The sequence below is a fragment of the Corvus hawaiiensis genome, chromosome 2, assembly GCF_020740725.1.
Source record: "Corvus hawaiiensis isolate bCorHaw1 chromosome 2, bCorHaw1.pri.cur, whole genome shotgun sequence".
NCBI classification, from domain to species: domain Eukaryota; kingdom Metazoa; phylum Chordata; class Aves; order Passeriformes; family Corvidae; genus Corvus; species Corvus hawaiiensis.
The window spans coordinates 116,706,694-116,726,570 of NC_063214.1; the positions used below are offsets into that span (position 1 = coordinate 116,706,694).

The 19,877-nt window shown below is 41.8% G+C and overlaps 1 protein-coding gene across 1 annotated transcript in view; it reads right to left on the reverse strand.

Moving 5' to 3' along the window:
• Positions 1 to 19,877, reverse strand: part of LOC125318763 (amine oxidase [flavin-containing] B-like) — a 52,990-nt gene that overhangs the window by 9,120 nt on the left and 23,993 nt on the right. The window contains exons 4-10 of the mRNA XM_048289698.1: positions 11,634 to 11,738; positions 10,840 to 10,931; positions 7,487 to 7,628; positions 6,072 to 6,221; positions 5,267 to 5,426; positions 4,422 to 4,518; positions 3,613 to 3,666 (exon numbers count right to left, since the gene is read on the reverse strand). Of these exons, the coding sequence (XP_048145655.1) occupies positions 3,613 to 3,666; positions 4,422 to 4,518; positions 5,267 to 5,426; positions 6,072 to 6,221; positions 7,487 to 7,628; positions 10,840 to 10,931; positions 11,634 to 11,738 (800 nt within the window). The remainder of the gene's footprint in view (positions 1 to 3,612; positions 3,667 to 4,421; positions 4,519 to 5,266; positions 5,427 to 6,071; positions 6,222 to 7,486; positions 7,629 to 10,839; positions 10,932 to 11,633; positions 11,739 to 19,877) is intronic.

The following is a 19,877-nucleotide window of genomic DNA, read 5'->3' on the forward strand; positions in this document are numbered from 1 at the left end:
TCATTCTGTAGCAAATCCCAAGTGAAATTAAGTTTGTTCCTACAAGCCCTTGGGTCTTACTCTTAGCCACGCTGCACCAATTCCCAAAAGCAAGAAGATCAGGATGAAATAACAATTATGAAAAAAAACCCTGCAAACACAGCTCTGGAAAGACATTTACTTCTGGAAGCAAATCCAGTGCTCCACAGAAAGCCATGCTGGGCACAGAAATACAGGAGTCCCAGCTCTGTAACTCTGAGGACTACACTTTTAGCTATGAAAGCACGTGAGGAAGCCACACATAATTGCTGTAAGAAGCAACCCAGCTCTACAGGAGCCCAGGTATACCATGAGCAGCTGAACTCAAAGAATGCTATGGAAAGGGGAGGAGGAGAAATAGGATGACTTGAAGGCCCTTGAAGGTGTCCTCACATTCAGGTTGGAGCTTGAGCAAGAAAGTGAAGGTTGCTACAGCTCAGGAAGAGCCATGGCCCTGGTGTGGATTTGCTGCTGGCAGGTGTCAAGCCAAGCAGCAGCAGCGGGGAGGAAACAGCCCCTTCCCTTTGCCCTGGGGCAGAGGACAATGGTCAGCCTGCTCCAGAAGCAGTGACTGGCCAGGAAGGCTCAGAGAGCTTCAGGACCTACATATGAACATTCCTCTGCTGTCAGGGGTGACACAAATCCAGCAACAGCCATAAAGAAAAGGGTGATTTCCCAATTTCTCCGTAAGTGAGGTGAGCACTGTGCCCTGCAGACCATGAGCACCTACCCAGTGTCTGAACAGAACAAAGCCATTTCAACAGCAGGATTCAGCCAAGCCTCTGCTGAGGTCTGCCCACCACCTCTCACAAACACCATCGGCCCCGGCTCTCAGGGCAGGTCAGAAACACCACAGGGCGCCACAGGAAAGGGAGTTATCACCTTGGGACCCATCTGCTTCTGCTCCTCTCAGCACCATGGCAGGGATGAGAAGGACCCCTCTAGACCTGCCTGTGCCCTGCCTTTTTTCCACAATGACTTGCAGACCCTCCAGGGAGCCTGGAAATGGCATACCAGTGGCAGGTAGATACTGTCACTTGTGGCCAACTGCAGGGCTCCACGAAGGTGCAAGTTCACAGCTGTGTGCTGAGCACACTGCCAATATAGATTAGTTAGTTAAAGAGAGCTGTGCAAAGGAAAATATTAAGCTTCAGGTCAAGGGCATCTTCAGACTGTTAAGAAGTGTCGACATTGGAAGGAATTATTCATCGGTAATAGGGTATTATTTGACAAGAAAAACAAAACCCAAATGAGCAAACAAAAGCAAAACCAAAAGTTTCTAAAAGATTGAATTGTAGCAACAGAAATCAATCACTGAGGTCATCACCCCTAATAAGAGCAATCTTTGCATCTGTGCTGATCTCTCTGCAAGATCTGCACTTTTTGTCCTAGAGCAGTTTAAATAAATTTGTTTTAATGGACTTGTAGTTAATGCTAACATGGAACATACAGAATATACAGTGAGTAAAATATGGAATATGCAGTGAGTAAAATCCTTCTAGGCTTTGGGCTCAGCTGTGAAATTGCTATAAGCACTAAATAAGAGGAATGTTATGCCCAGAGCTACCAAGGTAGGGTCCTGTTGAGTCACGCTGTGTCCAGTGTGGAAGAAGTGCACATGCAGACACTCAGCTCTTTTCCTGGTCTCTTACTCCACAGCAGTGTGTGATGCCATGGCCTTCACTGCACAGCTCTGAAAGGCAGGGCACAATCTCACTATTGGCACCTGGCCTGGGAACACCAGCTGGAAGGCAGCAGTGATTTTTATTCCCTTCAGTCTGGCTTAGCTGTAAAAAGATTTCCATCCTCTCCCACAACTTCCAAGTCATGATTTAGGATATCTGCCACAGACTCTACATCCTACTCTTCATATCCAAGGATTACCAAAACCCTTATCCTGTCCTCAGCACAAGCCCAGCTTGTGTTGGTAGGTGAGCACAGCAAGATGACTCCCTCCCTCTGCAGGGAGTCACAAGAAGTTGTGCTCAAAGAGATCCCTCCCTGCAACAGCACAGCCCCCATCTAAATTATACAAACTTGCTGCACCCTGAGCGTACACTGGGAGAAGGGCTGTGTTCGTGTTCTGCCTTCTCCTGGACCTCAAATTCCACTGGAAGGAGACTTGTGCTCTTGGGGAGGACAGGAGCTGCAGTGCAAGCCCAGAAGGTTCCTGCCTTTTCTGGCTGTGGCCAAGACTACGGGAGCCAGAAGCACCCCTGCACCAGGGTACAGCCAGCAGGTGCAAACTTGGGCATATTTCATAACTATTCTTTACCAAAGCAAAGTCCTAGTCTAGGGTTTATTCCTCAAAAGACAAGAGTTCAAAATTCAACAGAGTCAGATAATTGTGCCAGTGCTTTTAGTGCCCAGAGAAAAGGATGGTGCCTTGCAAATAGCCAGGACAGACCCTAATTTCATAGAAAGAAAAGTTGTTCTCAAAGACTGCAAATGCTCAGTTGTATCAAGGATATTCACACAATGTAAGACACCATTTGGTGTTTAGGATGGCTCAAAATGCTGAGCACACTGGGTTTCGGAACACCTGCATGACTTTTATCATCTGGCACCTGCTGGGCCTCTATCTCAAAGCCTCAGTGCTTGTCCATTCCTGCCAAAATTAAAAGGGCTCTGTGGTACCAGGCTGTCATTTGAAAAGACTGGGACATAAACAGCTCCATTTAGAACCATTATCCACAGACTGCCAGACTATTTGAGATGACTACATCTTCTCTAGTTAGACCAGCTATTACTGTAAAAATGTTTACTTGGGCACCGTATTCCTTTTATCACAGTTTAAAATCAAATGTATTTTCTCCCTGTCAAACCAAGGTTTTCCTCATAGTCCACACTTTCTAGTTGCAGCTTTGATTTGATCAGATACAGTGAACCAGTGTGATGGAAAATAAAAAATCATTACTTTATAAATTCTATTTTAGTAATATACCAAAGAGCACTACTCTATGCAGAGATTTGTTTCAAGAAGACAGTAAAATGACGTCCATTTGTGCCTGAAGGGTATTTTTTTCCCCACACTGAGGGTGCAGAGATGGAGGCAGCTTTCTGATCCCTTCGTGATGCTGAAGCTTGCTCATGGCAGCTACAGATTAAAGTTGCACTAAGTTACAGACTTCCCTCCAGGGTGAACAGAAAATAAAGATAAAATCAAACACAGAGGCCAAGCCTTTCCCTTCTGACAAGCTCTCCAAGAGTTCAGGGCACCTGCAGGAAGCCAGGGAGGCAGCAATGGGGGGCAGGTCCTTGGCCCTTTCCAGCAGAATGTCTACACTATTTTCATATTCAGCAGCTTAGAGCTGCTCTTTAGCAAGAGTCACATAAACAGAGCAGCCCTGAGGGAAAATAAGAACCAGGACCAGAGAGTTTCCAAAGGGATACCACATCTGCCACCAGGTTGTGAGAATTCTGTGGGGCCTTCATCCAAAACCAAGACATCTTCCTGCTTAAAGTGACATGTCTACCTATTGGCACAAGGTTACAGACAACTTCTTTCAAATCAGGGCATTTCTTTCCTGCTCTGGTCATTTATAAGAAAATTTTGACTTGAATTTCACACAGATCTCCAGGGTTTGTACTTACCTTTCTTCTTTCGTGAGACCCGTCAGTCTTCTGCACTTTCGAGCAAGAATGAAGCTGTAAGACCACAAACAATTTACTCCCATTATGCTGCTACATGTCCTGCATTATTTAAAATGCCAGTAACTTATGATGAGATGCTGTGATTCACAGTAATAGCTTTAGGGTCTCTAATAAAAATATCCATTTCACCTCTCTGCATAATGCTCTACCTGCTGCTTGCAGGACTCATTTGGAAAGGAACCACTCTGAAATTCATGTTAGAATATTTGCATGAGCTGTTTCCCAATTACTTTAATTTTATACAGCCTTGGGTGCAGGCATATAGCAATGACGTGAAGCCTGGGATTGAGCTGGAAATTATTTTTTAATAAAACTTCTAAGAGTGATCGTACTCTCTGATTGCTAAAAAAAACCCAGAACAAAATAAAACTTAATTCTAGAAAACAAATTTTCATTTAAAGAAGTGGAATATTTGGGAGAAAACTTTTCATTTCTGCAACCACCCTCTTTTCTCTTCTCTTCTCTTCTCTTTCCTTTCTTTTTCTCCAAGTTTGTACTTTGCCACACAAAAAGGCAAAAGATAACAGTGATAAAAATTAGAAAGAGAGAATTTCATTTTTTAAATTAGCAATAAAATCATAGAGGAAAATTTTGAAGTCAAACAAACATAGAGCATCACCATACACTGAGAAACTCAACCTTTAATTATTTTAAAGTATCTCCTTTCAAAAGTATCAGGTTTTCCATTTTAATTGTTGCCTCTAAGACAAAATAAAAAGCATTAACTAAACACTTTCTTTGTCCCTTACCCTATTATGGCAGGAAAGCTGCCATCAGGCTTAGTGTCATCAAGTGTCAGACCAATTGCAGCATCCTCATCTTCAATGATCATGGTACCACAATACCCTGGTAACAACAAGGTGGAAAAGCAGTCATGATCCATGTATCAAAACACAGGAGTTTCCAAGAAGTTGTGAAATATTCAGTCACCTCCTGCTGATCCATCCCAAAAACAATAGCCAGAACATGACAGGATCCAAACCCTTAAGTTCATTAACAGAGATGGGGGTGGATGACATTTGTAGGCAAACAGATGTGGGCTCATATAGCCAAGAATGAGAAGTGGGTGTTACTACATTGCAGTTCACCTTGGATTCAGTAAATTCCGAGAGAGAGCTGAGGAGTCATGATGGAAGCATTCAGCATGTAAGAGGAACCCAGGATGACTAGCCCAGCTGGGGATGTTTGTGTGAAGACACCTTCAATTACTGCTGCCCAGTCCATCCAGAAAGCAGAATTTTTGCAGACATTTCCATCCCACATCACCTGCACCTTTACATCCCCATACAAGTGAGAGAGACTCATCTCACACCCAGGTGCCACTCAAGGAGAGGACAACAGAGAACAACCAAGGCGATAAGCAACAGGCATGAATTCTCCCTTCATGACTACGTTCTTTTCTTATTCCCTCATCCACCCTCTCCTCCCAACCAATCTCTCAAGCTTCTCTCACAGGGGAAGGCAAAAATGGCAAAGAAGCACGTGAAGTCTCCTGCTAAGGTTTAGCATCCTGTGAACAAAGAGTCTGCTCTGTTGCCATGTACTCTCTTCCCTCTTTCTGTCACTACTATTCCTTTCAATTAAAATGCAATACCCTTCTTCCTCCAGAAAGTTTCCTTGTAGTACACGATGCACTTGATGACTGAGCCCATGGGGATTCTGTTGATGAGCTGGTTTCTCATTGGGGGTAAAGGTGGGTTGAAATGAATCTTCAAACCAAGAGCTGGGGGAATGGCACTGATCACGTATTTGCCCTGGAAAAAAAATTACCCGTAAGCCAAATACATTCTCCCCTACTTCAGCCTAAGTATACTGCTGAAATGGCCTTGGCAGACATCTGGGGAGGCTGCAGGGTGTATCTTGTGAAGCAATTTTGGCATTTAGCAGAAGAATTGCAGAACTAAATCCTCACAAAATCCTGCTCATTAAACAACAAACAAGCGTTACATAAACAGCCATCTGTTCAAATGATGGGCAGCTGCCCTTTCCCCTGGTGTATAAAAGAAAGCACTGTGCTCTAAGAGTCCACTGGTCTCCCTTCCATCTGGACTGCCCTGTTACAACTTGGAAGCAAAGTCTGCAGGTTTTTTCACTCAAAGTTTATTGCTAAGTTACATTTTACACCTTACAATTATCCTCTAATTCAGAAGGTAACTGAACACAAAGAAGAGATTCCAGCAAAGGAAAAGTTTGATTACACGCTTTGCTTTTAGGCATCACTTTAAGGCTCCTACATTGCAGTTACTTCAGGACAATGAGAACATGTGACTGTTTGCCATGGTCACTTCAATCTCTGCTGCACTTTTGTACAGGATTTTGGAGAAGTCAAAAAGGAAAAGCTAAAAGTTGTGTAGCCACCCATCCCACCATTAATGACTTCTTACTGGACGTGCCATTACCTCGTATAACTCATGGTCTAGGGTTTCCACGATGACACCGTCCCCCGACTGGTCGATGCGCACGACCGGCTTCCTCAGCCTCACCCGCCCCCCCAGGCGCTCCATGATCTTCTCGCTGATCTGCCCAGAGCCCCCAACAAACTTCCTCTCCTGAAACACAAAAACAACAGCTCAGCAGAGCAGTGCTTGTGGAGCGTGCATCAGGACCAGCATTTCTCTTGGCATTCAAAACAAACCCCCTTCTTCCATTGTTATCAGAACATTTTTGGGAATTTTGGCAGTCTCACCTGGAAATGGACCCATTTTACTTTCTCCTTCTGTGAGCTTCTCAAATACTTCCCCTATTTGCCCACCATTTGAACTCTAGTCAAAACTAAAAGTAATAGTAACCTCATAAGAAAATCCCTTCTCCAAATGTGATCTCCAGAAAGATTTCATAGGCCTTGTGAATCAGCAGGACTTCTGAAAAGTGCTTAAACTTTCAAACCTTTCTCTGAGTTCACTCATCCCTGCAGAGCTCTATCAGAAGTAGGAAACCTGATCTTCATAATAAATAACAAGGTGTAAGAAGTAACATAGTTCACATCAAAAATGTCTTCTGCAGTACATAATCCAACCCAACTTAAACTCAAATCATCTCTAACATAGTACAGAATTCAAATAATATTTAATTAAATGTATTTAACTTAAATTACCTACAGTAATTGCTTATCTATGCATATTTATGCATTTTAATATGGTTAATGGATTTGCATTTTTATTTATGATTAAATAATTAGCATTTCTAAAAATATACCCATCTCTAATACAATTAGTGAAATTTGCACTTCTCAAGTAGAAGACCATTAAGGGAGTCTTTACTTTCTTCAATGCAGAAGCAGCTCTAATATACCAGATTGCAAACATTTCAGAACAATACCATATTTGAGCAGAGGTGTTCATTTTCTTGAGACTGATTTTAAAATTTTAATGGTGTTAATGCTTGGAAATGTGCATCTTAGGAACCCAGCTCTGGATTACATTTTCAGTATTAACTCACAGCTGACATTGTCATCTCCATTAAGTGATTCTGCAGTGCTAAGGATGGCTTCAGCCTCGTGACAGAAATAAGCATAACTAAAATTTTCTCTTTTCAAAGTGGCTAAGCAAAGCACGTGTTCAATCTGTATCCAAAAGAAAGCCAGATACAAATCTACTGATCCCTAGGGGCAATGCCTTCAGCATGGGAGCAGATTTCAACACTAGTTTGGCAAGATCCAGATTAAAGACTAAATGAATAAAGCTAGTTATCAGCATGCTACTGGATCAAAAGTCATGGATGTCTCAGTTGGCCCTCTGAACTAAAATAAACCAGCAAAAGAATGAAGTTAAAGCAGGGCATGCCAAGAGCTGCAGGAGGTGATGGCTGACAGTACCTGTCCCCCGTTGGTCGTTGAGAATATCCTCGCTGTGCCCCCACACTGCTTCACATACCACAAAAACCAGAGGGCAGAGATCTCGTGGGGTTCAGAGGTGACATCCACATTCACAAACAGAGTTGCAAAACTCTTGGCAGCTCTGCAACAAAGACAAGAAAGTTAGCTAATTTAAAAACAGAATAATGCTGACAGGATTGTTCTTGAGTAGGCAGGAGGCTCTCTTTGGCAACCTTTTCTTTCATGGTGCGGGCAAAGGATTCCTTAATTTCAGCTGAAGTAAGGAATTATCAACTGCTTTTATGCAACATTTTTCAAGTAATCCTGCAAAAAAATATTAATGAAACACTCCTGTATTCCATAAAAATTAGGGCATTGGGAGACACAAAAGCCCAAGTTTATATCACTTTATGCTATTAATGCAAAGTTAGCTTGTCATCCTAGCCTCAGGATTAAGGAGAGCAAGCCCTCCTGTCTTCACTGGACTCCAAAACCACCCTGTACCCAGTTCCTGGGTTACAAACCAGATCTGCATCTCTGTCTGCCCCTGCTGAGTGCCTGTCCCCTCAAGAATACAGCATAGAGATTATTCAACACCTGTCACAAAAAAAAGTTAGGGGTCTTTTCTAAGCTAATTATCTAAAATCTATGGATTAGTCAGCATCCATTCACTGCCCAATCCTCTGCTCAGGGAGAGTTTTGCAGCTGGAACACAAGGAAAGAAATGTAAGTCAGAAGCCATAGCAGAAGAGCCAGCATTCATGCCAGAGTCTGTCAAGAAAAAGGAAAGGAAAGGAAAGGATAGGATACTTTTGGTAGCTCAACTCAGTAATTTAAACAGTGCCCGGGTATCCAGTGGCAATGAACACAGAAGCAGAAAATTGAAAAGGGATCACTGCTTCATGTCCTGTAACCTGTGCTTTCATAGCAGCTCTACTGTAAATTACTGTATAAGCCTGTACAAGGTTTTGTGGTACACTAAAACAGAGTTAATTAAGGCTCAGGGAAATATTCCTCCTGCTAAAAGTAAATACTTCCCTCTGCCTTCACTCTGAGGAGGAATTTAAAGAGACATGGACAGGACCAGGAGGTGCTCAGTTTAAGTGCACTGTAACAGATAGGGATGAAGATTCTATAGATACTTCATATGCAAGACATCAAAGACAATACAGAATCCACTTCTGGTTGCTTCTTTATATTTTTCAGTCTTCAAACTTTCAAAAAAAAAAAAAGTAACTCTAACATGCTATTTCAAAGAGCTCTAGATCTACATAGAGAAAGGCATCTTCTTTCTTGTCTAAAAATGCAAAGTCCCACTCAAGTACAAAGCTGATCCATTTTCTGAAAATATTTTGAGAATTTTTTTGTAAGTTTTTCATCTGTATAAATACATACTGTAAAATATGATCAACTCTCTAAGAGATTTTGCCTAATATATATGTATTTATTAACATTTTATAAGCATATGCTGTTAGAAGGTGGTTACATTCTACTGGTTTCTGCCACCTTCTCCCATTGCTTTTCAGTTCCTGATGCTTTATCTAGACATGGCAGTATGATTTCAACCAAGAGCACTCAGGATATTTCCAGCACACAGTTCTAGCCAAAAGCAAACCTGTACAGTCTGTTGGATAAGAGGAAACAGTAGAAGATTGCCCTTCTGGATCATTACCTTCCTGGGTGGGAAGTTTCTGCAGTATGTTACCTAAATCTTGAACAAACCAAGCAAATCAAGCCAAGATGCACATATAAAATCTGAAAAGCATCTTCCAAGTTTTACCAATATTCAGGTAAAATGTCAAGTCCTATTCTATCAGAGTTGGAAAAACATGACTGTAGTCACATGAGCTATTGGAGATTGAGTGACCACTGGTGTGTGGTGTTTTGGTCACTTGGACAGCTCCTCACCCTGTCCGAGGCTCAGACAGCCAGCACAGCTGTCAGCACGCATTTCCATCTGGTTTTACTGAATATGGACCACGGTGCAAATGAGAAAGGCTTTCCATATGCTTCTGTGCCATTGTCACTCTCGTTAAAGCAAAACTATGAACCAGAAGATTCCAAGTTTTTGGACAAGAGGCTGTTGTCCATTAACAATCTTAGAACTATAGAATGGTGAAAGACCTTAACATGTCCTTTATCACTTCCAGTTCCAACCTCCCTGTCATGGGCAGAGATACCTTCCACTAGACCAGGTGGCTTCAAAGCTCCATCCAGCCTGCCCTTGAACACTTCCAGGGATGGGCCATCCACAGCTTCTCTGGGCAACCTTTGCCAGTGCCTCACCACCCTTGAGGTAAAAAAGCTATTCCTATTATTTAATCCAACCCTTCCCTCTTTCAGTGTAAAGCCATTCCCCCTTATCCTATTACTAATGTCCTTGTTCACAGTCCCTCTCCAGCTCTTTTGTAGCCCCTTTAGGCACTGGAAGGTGCTCTAAAGTCTCCCTGTAGCCATCTCTTCTCCAGGCTGAAAAACCCCAGCTCTTTCATCCTGTCTTCATAGCAGAGGTGCTCCAGCCCTTGGATCATCTTTGTGGCCTCCTCTGGACTCACTCCAACAGGCTCAACACAAACAGCAAAGGCCATGCTGCTCTCTAGAGACTGCCTGAAGCCATAAAAATGACCCATAAAAATGTCAATGACAGCACCAGCTTTAGCGGGCACTAACAGGCTTCTTCACCAAGCTCCAGCTCGTGGCAGCCACGTGTCAGGTGCTCAGCAATTCTGAAGAGGTTGCAGGAGAAATCAATCTGCTCTACAGCAACCAGGATTAATGGGCGCTGTTTTTTTCCCCCTTCAAGGAGAAGAAAAACAATCAAACTGCTGTTGAATGGCAAGTAAAGAAAAATTACTTTGATGTATACATAAAAACAGGACACATTTTCAGTTTCCCTGGGTGGTACGTAGTGCAACAGCTAAACAATAAAATGATGAGTGCTAAAGTGATTTAGTGTTACTGCAAGACAAATGTTATCTTTATAGCACTTTGGTCAAATCAGCTAGTCCAGCACAGAATAAATGTGTACTGTTCCATCAAGAGTTTGATTCAAAAACCTGCTGTAACCATAACATTTTTCTCTTAAAGGCTAAAATACAGTAAAGAGCAGGAAGTAACCTTTCACAAAAATATTTTCCTTTATTTTAGTCTAAAAAGTTAGGGGAATATAAGAGAATCTACTGAGTGTGCTGACAAGTGTCATGGTCCATTATGACAGGACTTTCTCATCCCTTTTCTTTAAAAGGGCTGTATTTTAGTGACAGTTATATCTGTTTGAAAAGCAGTAATGCTTATTTGGAACCCTAAAGTATATAAATATAAGCCATTATATTTCATATTAAAAAGTTTCTTACTTTGTCCAGCATATTTTATCTATGAAATCTTGCATAGTCATTTTGTCCCATTCTTCTGCACGTGGAGCCTTCCATGGAGCTTCATTGGGAATCTAAGGAGACATGAAGAAAAGCATTTATCAGCAACTGAATGAGTGACCAAGAAATACAAATAATCTTGTCTTTAAATGCTAATTCAACCTGCAAATCTCTGGCAGGTAACACAGTGAGCTTAATAGAGAATGCTTTTGGGGGAGGGGGGTTGTTTGTTAGCTTGTTTTAGCATTCTTCTTTTTTTTTTAAGGTTGAAAAAATAGAGAAGTAGTTTAGAGTTAAGGACTGTCTCTAAGTTATTCCATATCTCTCACATTTATTGATACAAGAGCAACCTCTTCTCAAATTTTGTAGCTCATTCAATGGAAAACTGGTAACAAACTAGAACAGACAAGTTGAATTTGAGGGTAGAAAAGAGCAAATGTTTGTGGTCTGCAAGCCTCTTAAAATATTACCTACCAAATCATCAGGAAAAGTGCTAAAAAAACTAAGGCATAAACCTTGACATTCCCATAAACAGAAAAATGAAGGGATGAGTGCAGACAGCCTCAGCAGCACAGGACTCAGAAGAGCTTGCCAGGATGCCACTCGCAGATGCGGCTCTGGCCATCAGTGTGTACCAAAATGTGTGGCTGCTCTTGCCAGCAGTGGGTTTGTTCAAGCCAGAGCAGCTTTACCTGTCTGCATCCTAATCCCTTCCCTCTGCCCCTCATGAAGCCAAGCTCAGCTGAGACAGTCAGCTGCAATGCCTCATGCCATACCTCCTTTCCCATTTCATCCATGGTCCTCCACAGGTTGTTGTAGTCCAGGTAGGCCAATGGATTCCACATAGGAGGGAATGGCCCTTTAAAGGGGTAAGATTTACCCTGCAAGATGAAAACAACCCAAAAACATCATTAAAAACCCCTAAAGATGACCATAATCACAGCTTCCATGTGTGGGAAGCTGCACCAAAAGGTTAAGTGTTCAAAAAAAGCACAGATTTAATCAATCCATGTGACAGTTTCTGACAGGTCGTGGCTGTGTGTGCAGGACACAGGACAAGAGGCAACAGGGACAAGCTGAAACACAGGAGGTTCCTTCTGAACATTGGGAAATGCTTTTTCACTGTGAGGGCACCTGAGCGTGGGCACTGATTGTCCAGAGAAGCTGTGGAGTCTTCCATCCTCAGAGACACTCAAAGGTTACCTGAACATGATCCTGGGAAACCAGCTCTAGGTGGTTATTCTGTCATTCCTGTTGTTCTGCATGTGCAATTCAGGTGTCATACACAGCTGAATTAGCAAGTCAGATGTGCAGAACTGATACTTTACCTTCAAAGCTTTACATTTGGCACTTATGGGCAACCAAACTAACACCCTGCAGTAGAGTCACTAAGATCAAACCAAAACAATGAGATGAAACAGCATTGTTTGAGTTGAAAAATTGGTTATTCACTACTGAAGATATATATATATATATAAAACTTTTTTTCCTCCTAATTGTTCATGAAAAGACTGAACTGTTAATTGCATTTAGCAGTTTGGGGTTTTTTTCTTTCAAAGTCAGACAAGAGTAGTTGTGGTAAGCTTTATTATAAACTAAATCACAGCTCAGAGATCTTCCTGGGGGGAAAAAAAATGTTTCAACTTACCCGCCCTGCAGAAACTGTAGCATTTACTAATTAGACTTATTCTTTCAGCCCAACACCACTAGCTGTAAATTACAGTGGGACAGGGTGACCAATACCAATGTCCTAATTACATCATTACATACTTAAAAATCAGATTTTTTGTATCTCTATCTCCACTACTAGATGTTCAAAAATTCTAGCTTAATTAAGAGTGGAAGACAATGGGTCATTTGCAGATCTATTTTATTTACATGGGATTTCCCTGGCTACTGTATGGACAGCAGCCTAATATCTTTAAAAATTCACAAAGAAAGGCTCATTACCATTATGTGGATACTTGTTTTTTCACAGTGCATTCTGGAGTCCATAAGATAGAAAAATAACAAAGGCTATATTGCATGCCACAGCTGATTTTTCAAAATTTATATTAAATTATGTATTTAAGCATGCATTGCCTGAGCATGAATGTCAAACAGTAGAAGTACTAACTTTTAATAGATACTTGATGTAGTGCCACACCAATACATCACTAAAAGAAGTATTTACACTGGCTTAACAAAATCATACTGCACCAAGATTTAATATTTATAACCAGGCAACAAAAACAACACTGTGTCTTTTTGAAGAAAGTATCCAAAGACAACTTACTCAAGAAATGTCAGGCCTGATTTGATTTAGCCTCTTTATTAATACTGTGAAAGAAGGGACAGAGGGCACATTATTCAAATCTGCAGGTGTCTGCAAGCACCAGGAGAGACAATAAAAGGGCACAAAGGGATCCTGCAAGACTCAAAACTTGGTCTGGAAATAACAAAATGGATATATAACCTTGAAAAGAGCTTTGAGGACTTTTAATTCAAAGAGAAAGTTACTCAGAAATCAGTAAGGAAAAAAATCAAACCTATGAATAAGAGAAAATTAGTTTACAAAACTCCCAAACAGGTTAGAGGAAGTGAAGAAGAAACTGGTTTTTCACCTACTCTTTATGTACAGAAGACTCTAATGGAATCCTTGTCAAAAACACCAAGGCAGTGAAAGTTAGGAAGAAAGCAAAATGGAGAGGAAAGGATTTAATTCTTCGGTAAATGAACAAGAAGTAGCTACAAGACAACAATTTAACTCCACAGTGCTTTTGAGGATAAATTGTGGTTTTTACAATACCAAAACAAAATTTTTAGAAGTTTTCAATCAAAAGTTCTGTCACAGCCAGAGTAGATCTCCAGTCATTTTATGTGCCAGAGGCACCAAGGTTGAAAACCTAGCACTTCCAGTTTAAGGATGGACATTATGGCACATGTTTACCCAGAAAATGGAAGGTTGTCTTTTTTTTTTTCGTTCTGCATGAAACAGAAGTGCATTTCTACATCTTTTGTGCTCAACCATATGAAAATATTGGAATCAGAAAACAAAACCTGAAATTAGGAAAACACACCCCTGTAGATGGAGATGAACGGCTCAAGTTTGCTTCATCAGAGGCATTTGGTCCCAGCATGAACATTTGGGTATTATTATGGAATCTCTTAACATGGAATCAATTTATACTAGGGCACATATCAATTCATACCTGGCTGCCAAAGGGCTGTGTGAGAAGAGCAAAACCTCTCAGACCAAATGCCTTCCTGTCCCAGGTGATAACACCTGAACCATGTAGGAAATTACCTTTCAGGTATTTGGGGCACATTAAAATTCCATAACTGGCTCTAGGGCCTCAAGAAGTCAGTTTTACTGTACTTTCTTCTGAACTCTGGAGCCTTCACTAGTGTCAGCACCATGTAAGTATTCCAAAGCCAGAGCTTATCAGTTTGGTTTCAAGTACTACTGCTATTTCCCAAATTTAGGTTTACGAAACAAGCACACTGCTGTGCTCAAGAAAACCAGGACAGCACCAGAATAAGTTATTCTAATTATTGATTTTGTTCTGAGCTTCCTGCTCTGCCAGAGGCAACCCTAACCCAGTTATCCCCTCTGAGTTAACTGAAGTCTTATGAATTCCCAGAGGTGCTTCCTCATGAGTGCACAGCTGAGAGACACACAAACCATATTTCTGTTTTACTGTTCTTCTATTTCACTGCATTTGAACTGCCGAAAGGAAAATCTTGGGTACGTCTCTTGTGTAGGAATCTGGGGCGGTAAGTCTCACAAAGAACAAGAACAAACTTCTACCTGAAAAAAATAAAAACAGTCATCAAAGTTGGTGAGTTTCCTGTGAAAGTTACTTTCAAGAGCCCCTAAGCCATCTCCTACGGCCTGATCCTTATTTCTTGCACAAACAAAACTCCAGGAGCTGTCAATCAGAATTTTGTTTGAGAAGAGACTGCCAGACTAGGCTCTACACAGAAACAAAAACAGCAGCAGCAAAGAGAGACTACAGATGGCTCTAAGTAGTCACCAACAAACCAAAACATTTCAGCTTTACTGGTGCTGAATTTGCATTTTTGCAAACACGAAAACCTTTTTGATATTTAGACAAAATTTGCTTATTTGCTGGGAATAGTATTCTCTGTGCCTCCTGGTGGTGTGTAAACTCTAAAGAATAACAAGGCACTTGCCTGCCCCAAGATGCATGAAACATTCCCTTTCCAAATATTTTTATACCTAAATCAGAGCTGTATAAAACCACCAACAATAACCACCCCTTCCAATCATTTGACATGGTATTTCAACACCAGTTCTATGATGCTCGGAAGTGTTTCTTATCCTTTTAAAATTTATATATATACAATTTTGGGAATGGTTTCATGAAGCTACTTGCAATGCTTCAAAAAACACAACAGCAGCATCAGCACTTGCAGGTCTACCTGCCACTGTGTGGATCACTTGCTGCTCACAAAGCCTGTTGCTGCAGTGGGGGGCTAAAGCTTGCTGAAGAAGCTGAAACTCAAGGGAGGAAACTCGTGCAACCCAGCTATCCCAGGAATAAACCAGCAGGGAAATGAGAAATCCAGTGTTTGTCACAAACTTTACAATTCCTGAGAGATTTTTCTCAGCCATCTGTTCCACGTCAACCAACATTTGGCTGTGTTATGATGGACCCGTGGAAGTCGTGCAGAAATAAGCTTTCCTTATACATCAGGTCTATTTCAGGTCAAGTAGCTGATAGAAGAAATGTGCTATTACAGGGAAAAAAAACCCCACAACATGACAAGTGAATATCAGTAGCCCCTTGAATATCAGCCCCAGCACTCAGGAGGGCACAGGGACCAGGTCTCACGCACTTTCTCCTGTGAGGGTGACAGTGAGTGACTGCTTAGCTGAGAAAGGACTGCTAGGAAATATCAGGATCTCAAAGCAAAGCGGGATTCTCAGGAGAAAACCTGCTTTTTCAGGCCCAGGACAACTTCATGCTCCCCTAAACATTATGTACCCAGGTAGTGCCACAGTGAGATGCAGTACTGTGAACTGAAGCCCCTGGTGACAATGATCCATGCATTTTTCATAGCACAGGATAAACATCTTATAAATAAAGTCAGCTCTCATTGGAAGATACGAGAAGGCATGCATTCCCTGCATCCCTGAACAAGCACAAATATTCCCTCAGCGAAACCATCCAAACCTTGGACTAACTGATGCTCACTTCACCAAGACTGTCACTCTGCATGTTAATTCACAGCCACACAGGTCTATTGGCACGTAGTGCCCTCTGCTGATTCACAGCACTGGTATGTCACACACACCCTGTTCTCTCAGCTTAAAATCCCAGTAATGTCATTCATACAAAGCTCAGGAACCATAAGACCACAAGCTGGGACAAGGAAAATCAAAACCAGAAAAGCATCACTTCAGGCTGCAACTCTGTACCTGTCTCAGATGCTGTTTCTCATCTGATGCCTTGTGGAAAAGTATCACTTTGGTTTTGTTTTTTTGTGGCTGCTTTTTGGGGTTTTTTGGCAGCTGTGTGTGTTTGTTCATTGTTTTTGGGGGTTTTTTTGTTTGGTTGATAGAGGTTTTTTTGTTTTTAATTTATAACATCTAACAAGACATTTTTGAGACTAAGCCTCTTGTATAATCAAAATTCTCAATTAAAAAATGGCAAGTAGCTGGACCAAAATGAGAGATTATACAATCTACTTCAAATCTGTAACAGTGCTGAGCTTCACTGAAACTCCCTTCATTGCAAAACTGTTCAGTATCTCAAACACTCAGCTGGTTACTATACTGACAGATACTCTAAAGGTAAGAACATCTATATGTTAGAAAATATAAATGCAAAAAAAAAAAAAGCATAACTGATGCTGCAAAGCTACAACATTAAGACCTGCCAAAATGTCCTCCAAATATCTTTCAATATTTAATTTGATTTCATCAGCTGTGCATGCCAACACATCTTGGGAATTTCATTACGAAAACTAATTCCCTTTTGAGTGTTGCACAGCCAGACATGGTGGCTTGAAATGTGCATTCTGATAAGGAAAAGAGCGAATTGGGAACAATTTGTTTCTGTTGTATTATGGAAATAAAGTCCATCTTCACTCTGCCACACCAGTCATGCAATCTGTTAAATACTTGTCATGCTTGAAAAAAAAGGAGAATGAGAGAAACACGACTGAAGTGATTTAGAAAGTAAAATTGAGGATCTTGAGAATCTGCTCTGAATTTAAAAGCTATATGTAGCGGGTTGAGTTTGAAACCGGGCGGAAACACCAATTAAATGTAGTGGTTTTGATTCAAAATATTCATTATTTACTTATTTTCCTTCTGTGAGATAAGAATTAGGAGAAAAGCAAAGCAGGCCACAAACCTTAAACAGTTGCAGTACAATGAAAAGAGCTTTATTACTAACAGAATTAAAAGTAAAGAGAAAACAACAAAACAAAATTAAAGTAAATCCCCCCCCCCCCCCCCCCCCCCTCTTTCCAGCACTTCTCTCCTTTTATCCAGCTCACACAGGGGATAACAGAACATGGGATGTTAGTCAGTGTTGCAGTTCTTGAAAAGTCTCTCTCTTATGCTTAAGGAAAAAAGGGTTTTCCTTCAGTTGCACGTGGTTCCCAAACTGCCACCAATAGCAGACCCGCCCGGAAACAAACAGTCTGCTGTGTGTAGGACATCTCTCCCATGAAGAATTTCACAGTTCTTTCACACTACAGAACATGGGCCATCACATGGGGTTATTCATCTTTTTAAGGATAAGTTATTTTGGCCTGCACACAGGGGCTTTTCTTCGCCACAAGTCTCTAACAGCCTCTTACTACTTCTATATAGCCTGGCATAGGCACTCTTCACAAACTTCATAGGCACACGTTGATTCTCCACCCCCCCCCCCCCCCCCCATGTTCTTCGAATGGATTAAAGAGACAAACAGTTTGTGGTATTACAGTTTCTTACCACGGCATGCAAGAAGGTTTCTTTTAAGCTGCGCGCCAGAATCGCGGCACCGCCCTCTTTTCTCCCGTCGCCATGCTCAGCTCCGTCCCACGTGACTCACTTCGCTTTCTCTCTGACTCTGACGCCGCCATGTTGAAGAGTGTTCTTGTTCGGGCTTTACGGTGGGGAAAGCCTCGCTCCCTCTGTGCTGCTGGCTGCGTGGTGTCCTCTTCAGTTCAGCACGGAGTGTGCTGGCTGCAGACAGGAGGCTCTGCCGGCTCCCGCTGGCTCCGCCGGCTCCGCATGGAGAGGAGAGGGACCCGCCTGTCCCCAGAAGCCGCGCTGGATGGGTTTAGCTGTGAGCAGTCCATGGCTGGTTTTAGCTGCCTGCGGCTCTGGGACAGTCCCCCTCAGTGACCCAGGGTCCGTGCCGCAGCGTTGGGAAAGGGGGAAAGGGGCAGTGGCCCCGGCCCGGCCCAGCGGGGCCGGGAGGCTCGGAACCCCCCCACCTTCCAGCAGGCGAGCTCCGACCAAAAGGGGAAGTCCCGCCTTTCCGTGCGGTTTAAATATGTAAATTGTGAGAAGCGTAATTGGTCTTAAAGACTGTCCATCAACTCAGGGTCAACCCAACACACTATATAACTATTTGTTCCAATCAGCTGTGAAAATAATTAACCAAGTGTCCTTCCTGCTAGAATGAGATTTTTTTGTTTTCAGACACCAAGAAACACCTTTAGAAAAAGCCTTAAGGTATCTTATGAAGCACAGATTCATAGGGACTTTGTTTCTAAATACTCTGATACTGGCCCTGCATGTGGCTTTCAACACCTGAATTAAATCAGTCAACGAAGTGGATAAAAGCAGTTGAAAACTTGTCAGTATTTCTAGAGCAAGTCTTAAGAAAAATCTTCCTTCCCTTCTACAAAGCAGATAAATGGGGCATAAATAAGTGAAAACAAAAGAAAAGTGGAGCTTCATTTGGAAGAAAGCCTTTAAAAGAGCATCTGCCCACAGTATAACTGAGTAGGCACACTGTCCCACAACTAGAACACTGGGTTTAAGTAGAACATGACTTTGGGGTCACTAAAAATATGAAAACGTACATAAAATTTTACAGATATGTGAAACCCAGTATGCTCAGTCAGTTGTTCCTGTATTAAATACACATTTCTCTAATTCTGTTTTCCCATAGACATTAATCAGCTTCTCAAAGGAATCAAAAATCAGTTCTACAATCAGATGCAATTGAAGCTTTTCTCCCAGCAGCCTCAATTAAATAATCCAGGTGGGAGCACAACTCCTTTTCCTTGCCTCCTCAGGAACAGACTGTGGAGTCTGGGAAAGCTAAGACTCAGGAAGATTTTTTTCCCCTCAAATTTAATTAAGAAATGCATACTTTATCTATAGTTCATTTTTCTTACTACTTTCATCCTCATGCTACCATTAGGTCACAGCTTCCAGCCTTCCAATCAGTCTTCCTGATCAATAAACACCCTTTGCAAGACCTTGCTTTACAGCCCCCCTTGACAGAGATCACTTTTATGGATTTGCTGTCCATAATTGCTTCTTTTAAGCTGCTGTAATACAAATATCCACATTTTAATTTAAAAAGCTCTAATTGGGAAATTTCTTCTTGCAAATACTGCTGGCTAGTTAGCATGGAAAAAAGGGAAGATGCCCCTCTATTTATAGGGCAGGTCCAGTGAGACCAAACAAGTCCAGCTTTTCCTATACTCCTGCCAAAAGCCGCTCTTCATTCACAGACTAAAGGATATCCCTTCTGGGGGTCTGGAAGATGCTTTCACCAACTTCAGCCTGGTCAACCTCAGACTCACTTTGAAGCTACAAATGAGTGTGATAATGATACAGCATCTTGTGGCCAAAATGTCTGCATCCTCATCTCCAGTAAAGAGTTAAAATAACACAGATCTCTGTTCCAGTAATGACAGTGAAACTATTGAGGCCCTGTAGCAATTTAAGTGTCTTTGAATTTACTTGGCTTCCTTTTCAAGACACCAGACACCCAGCTTCTTCAAGATTCAGATGAATTCTCAGCTCCCCAAGTTCTTGTTTACAAATTGTCAGCGAA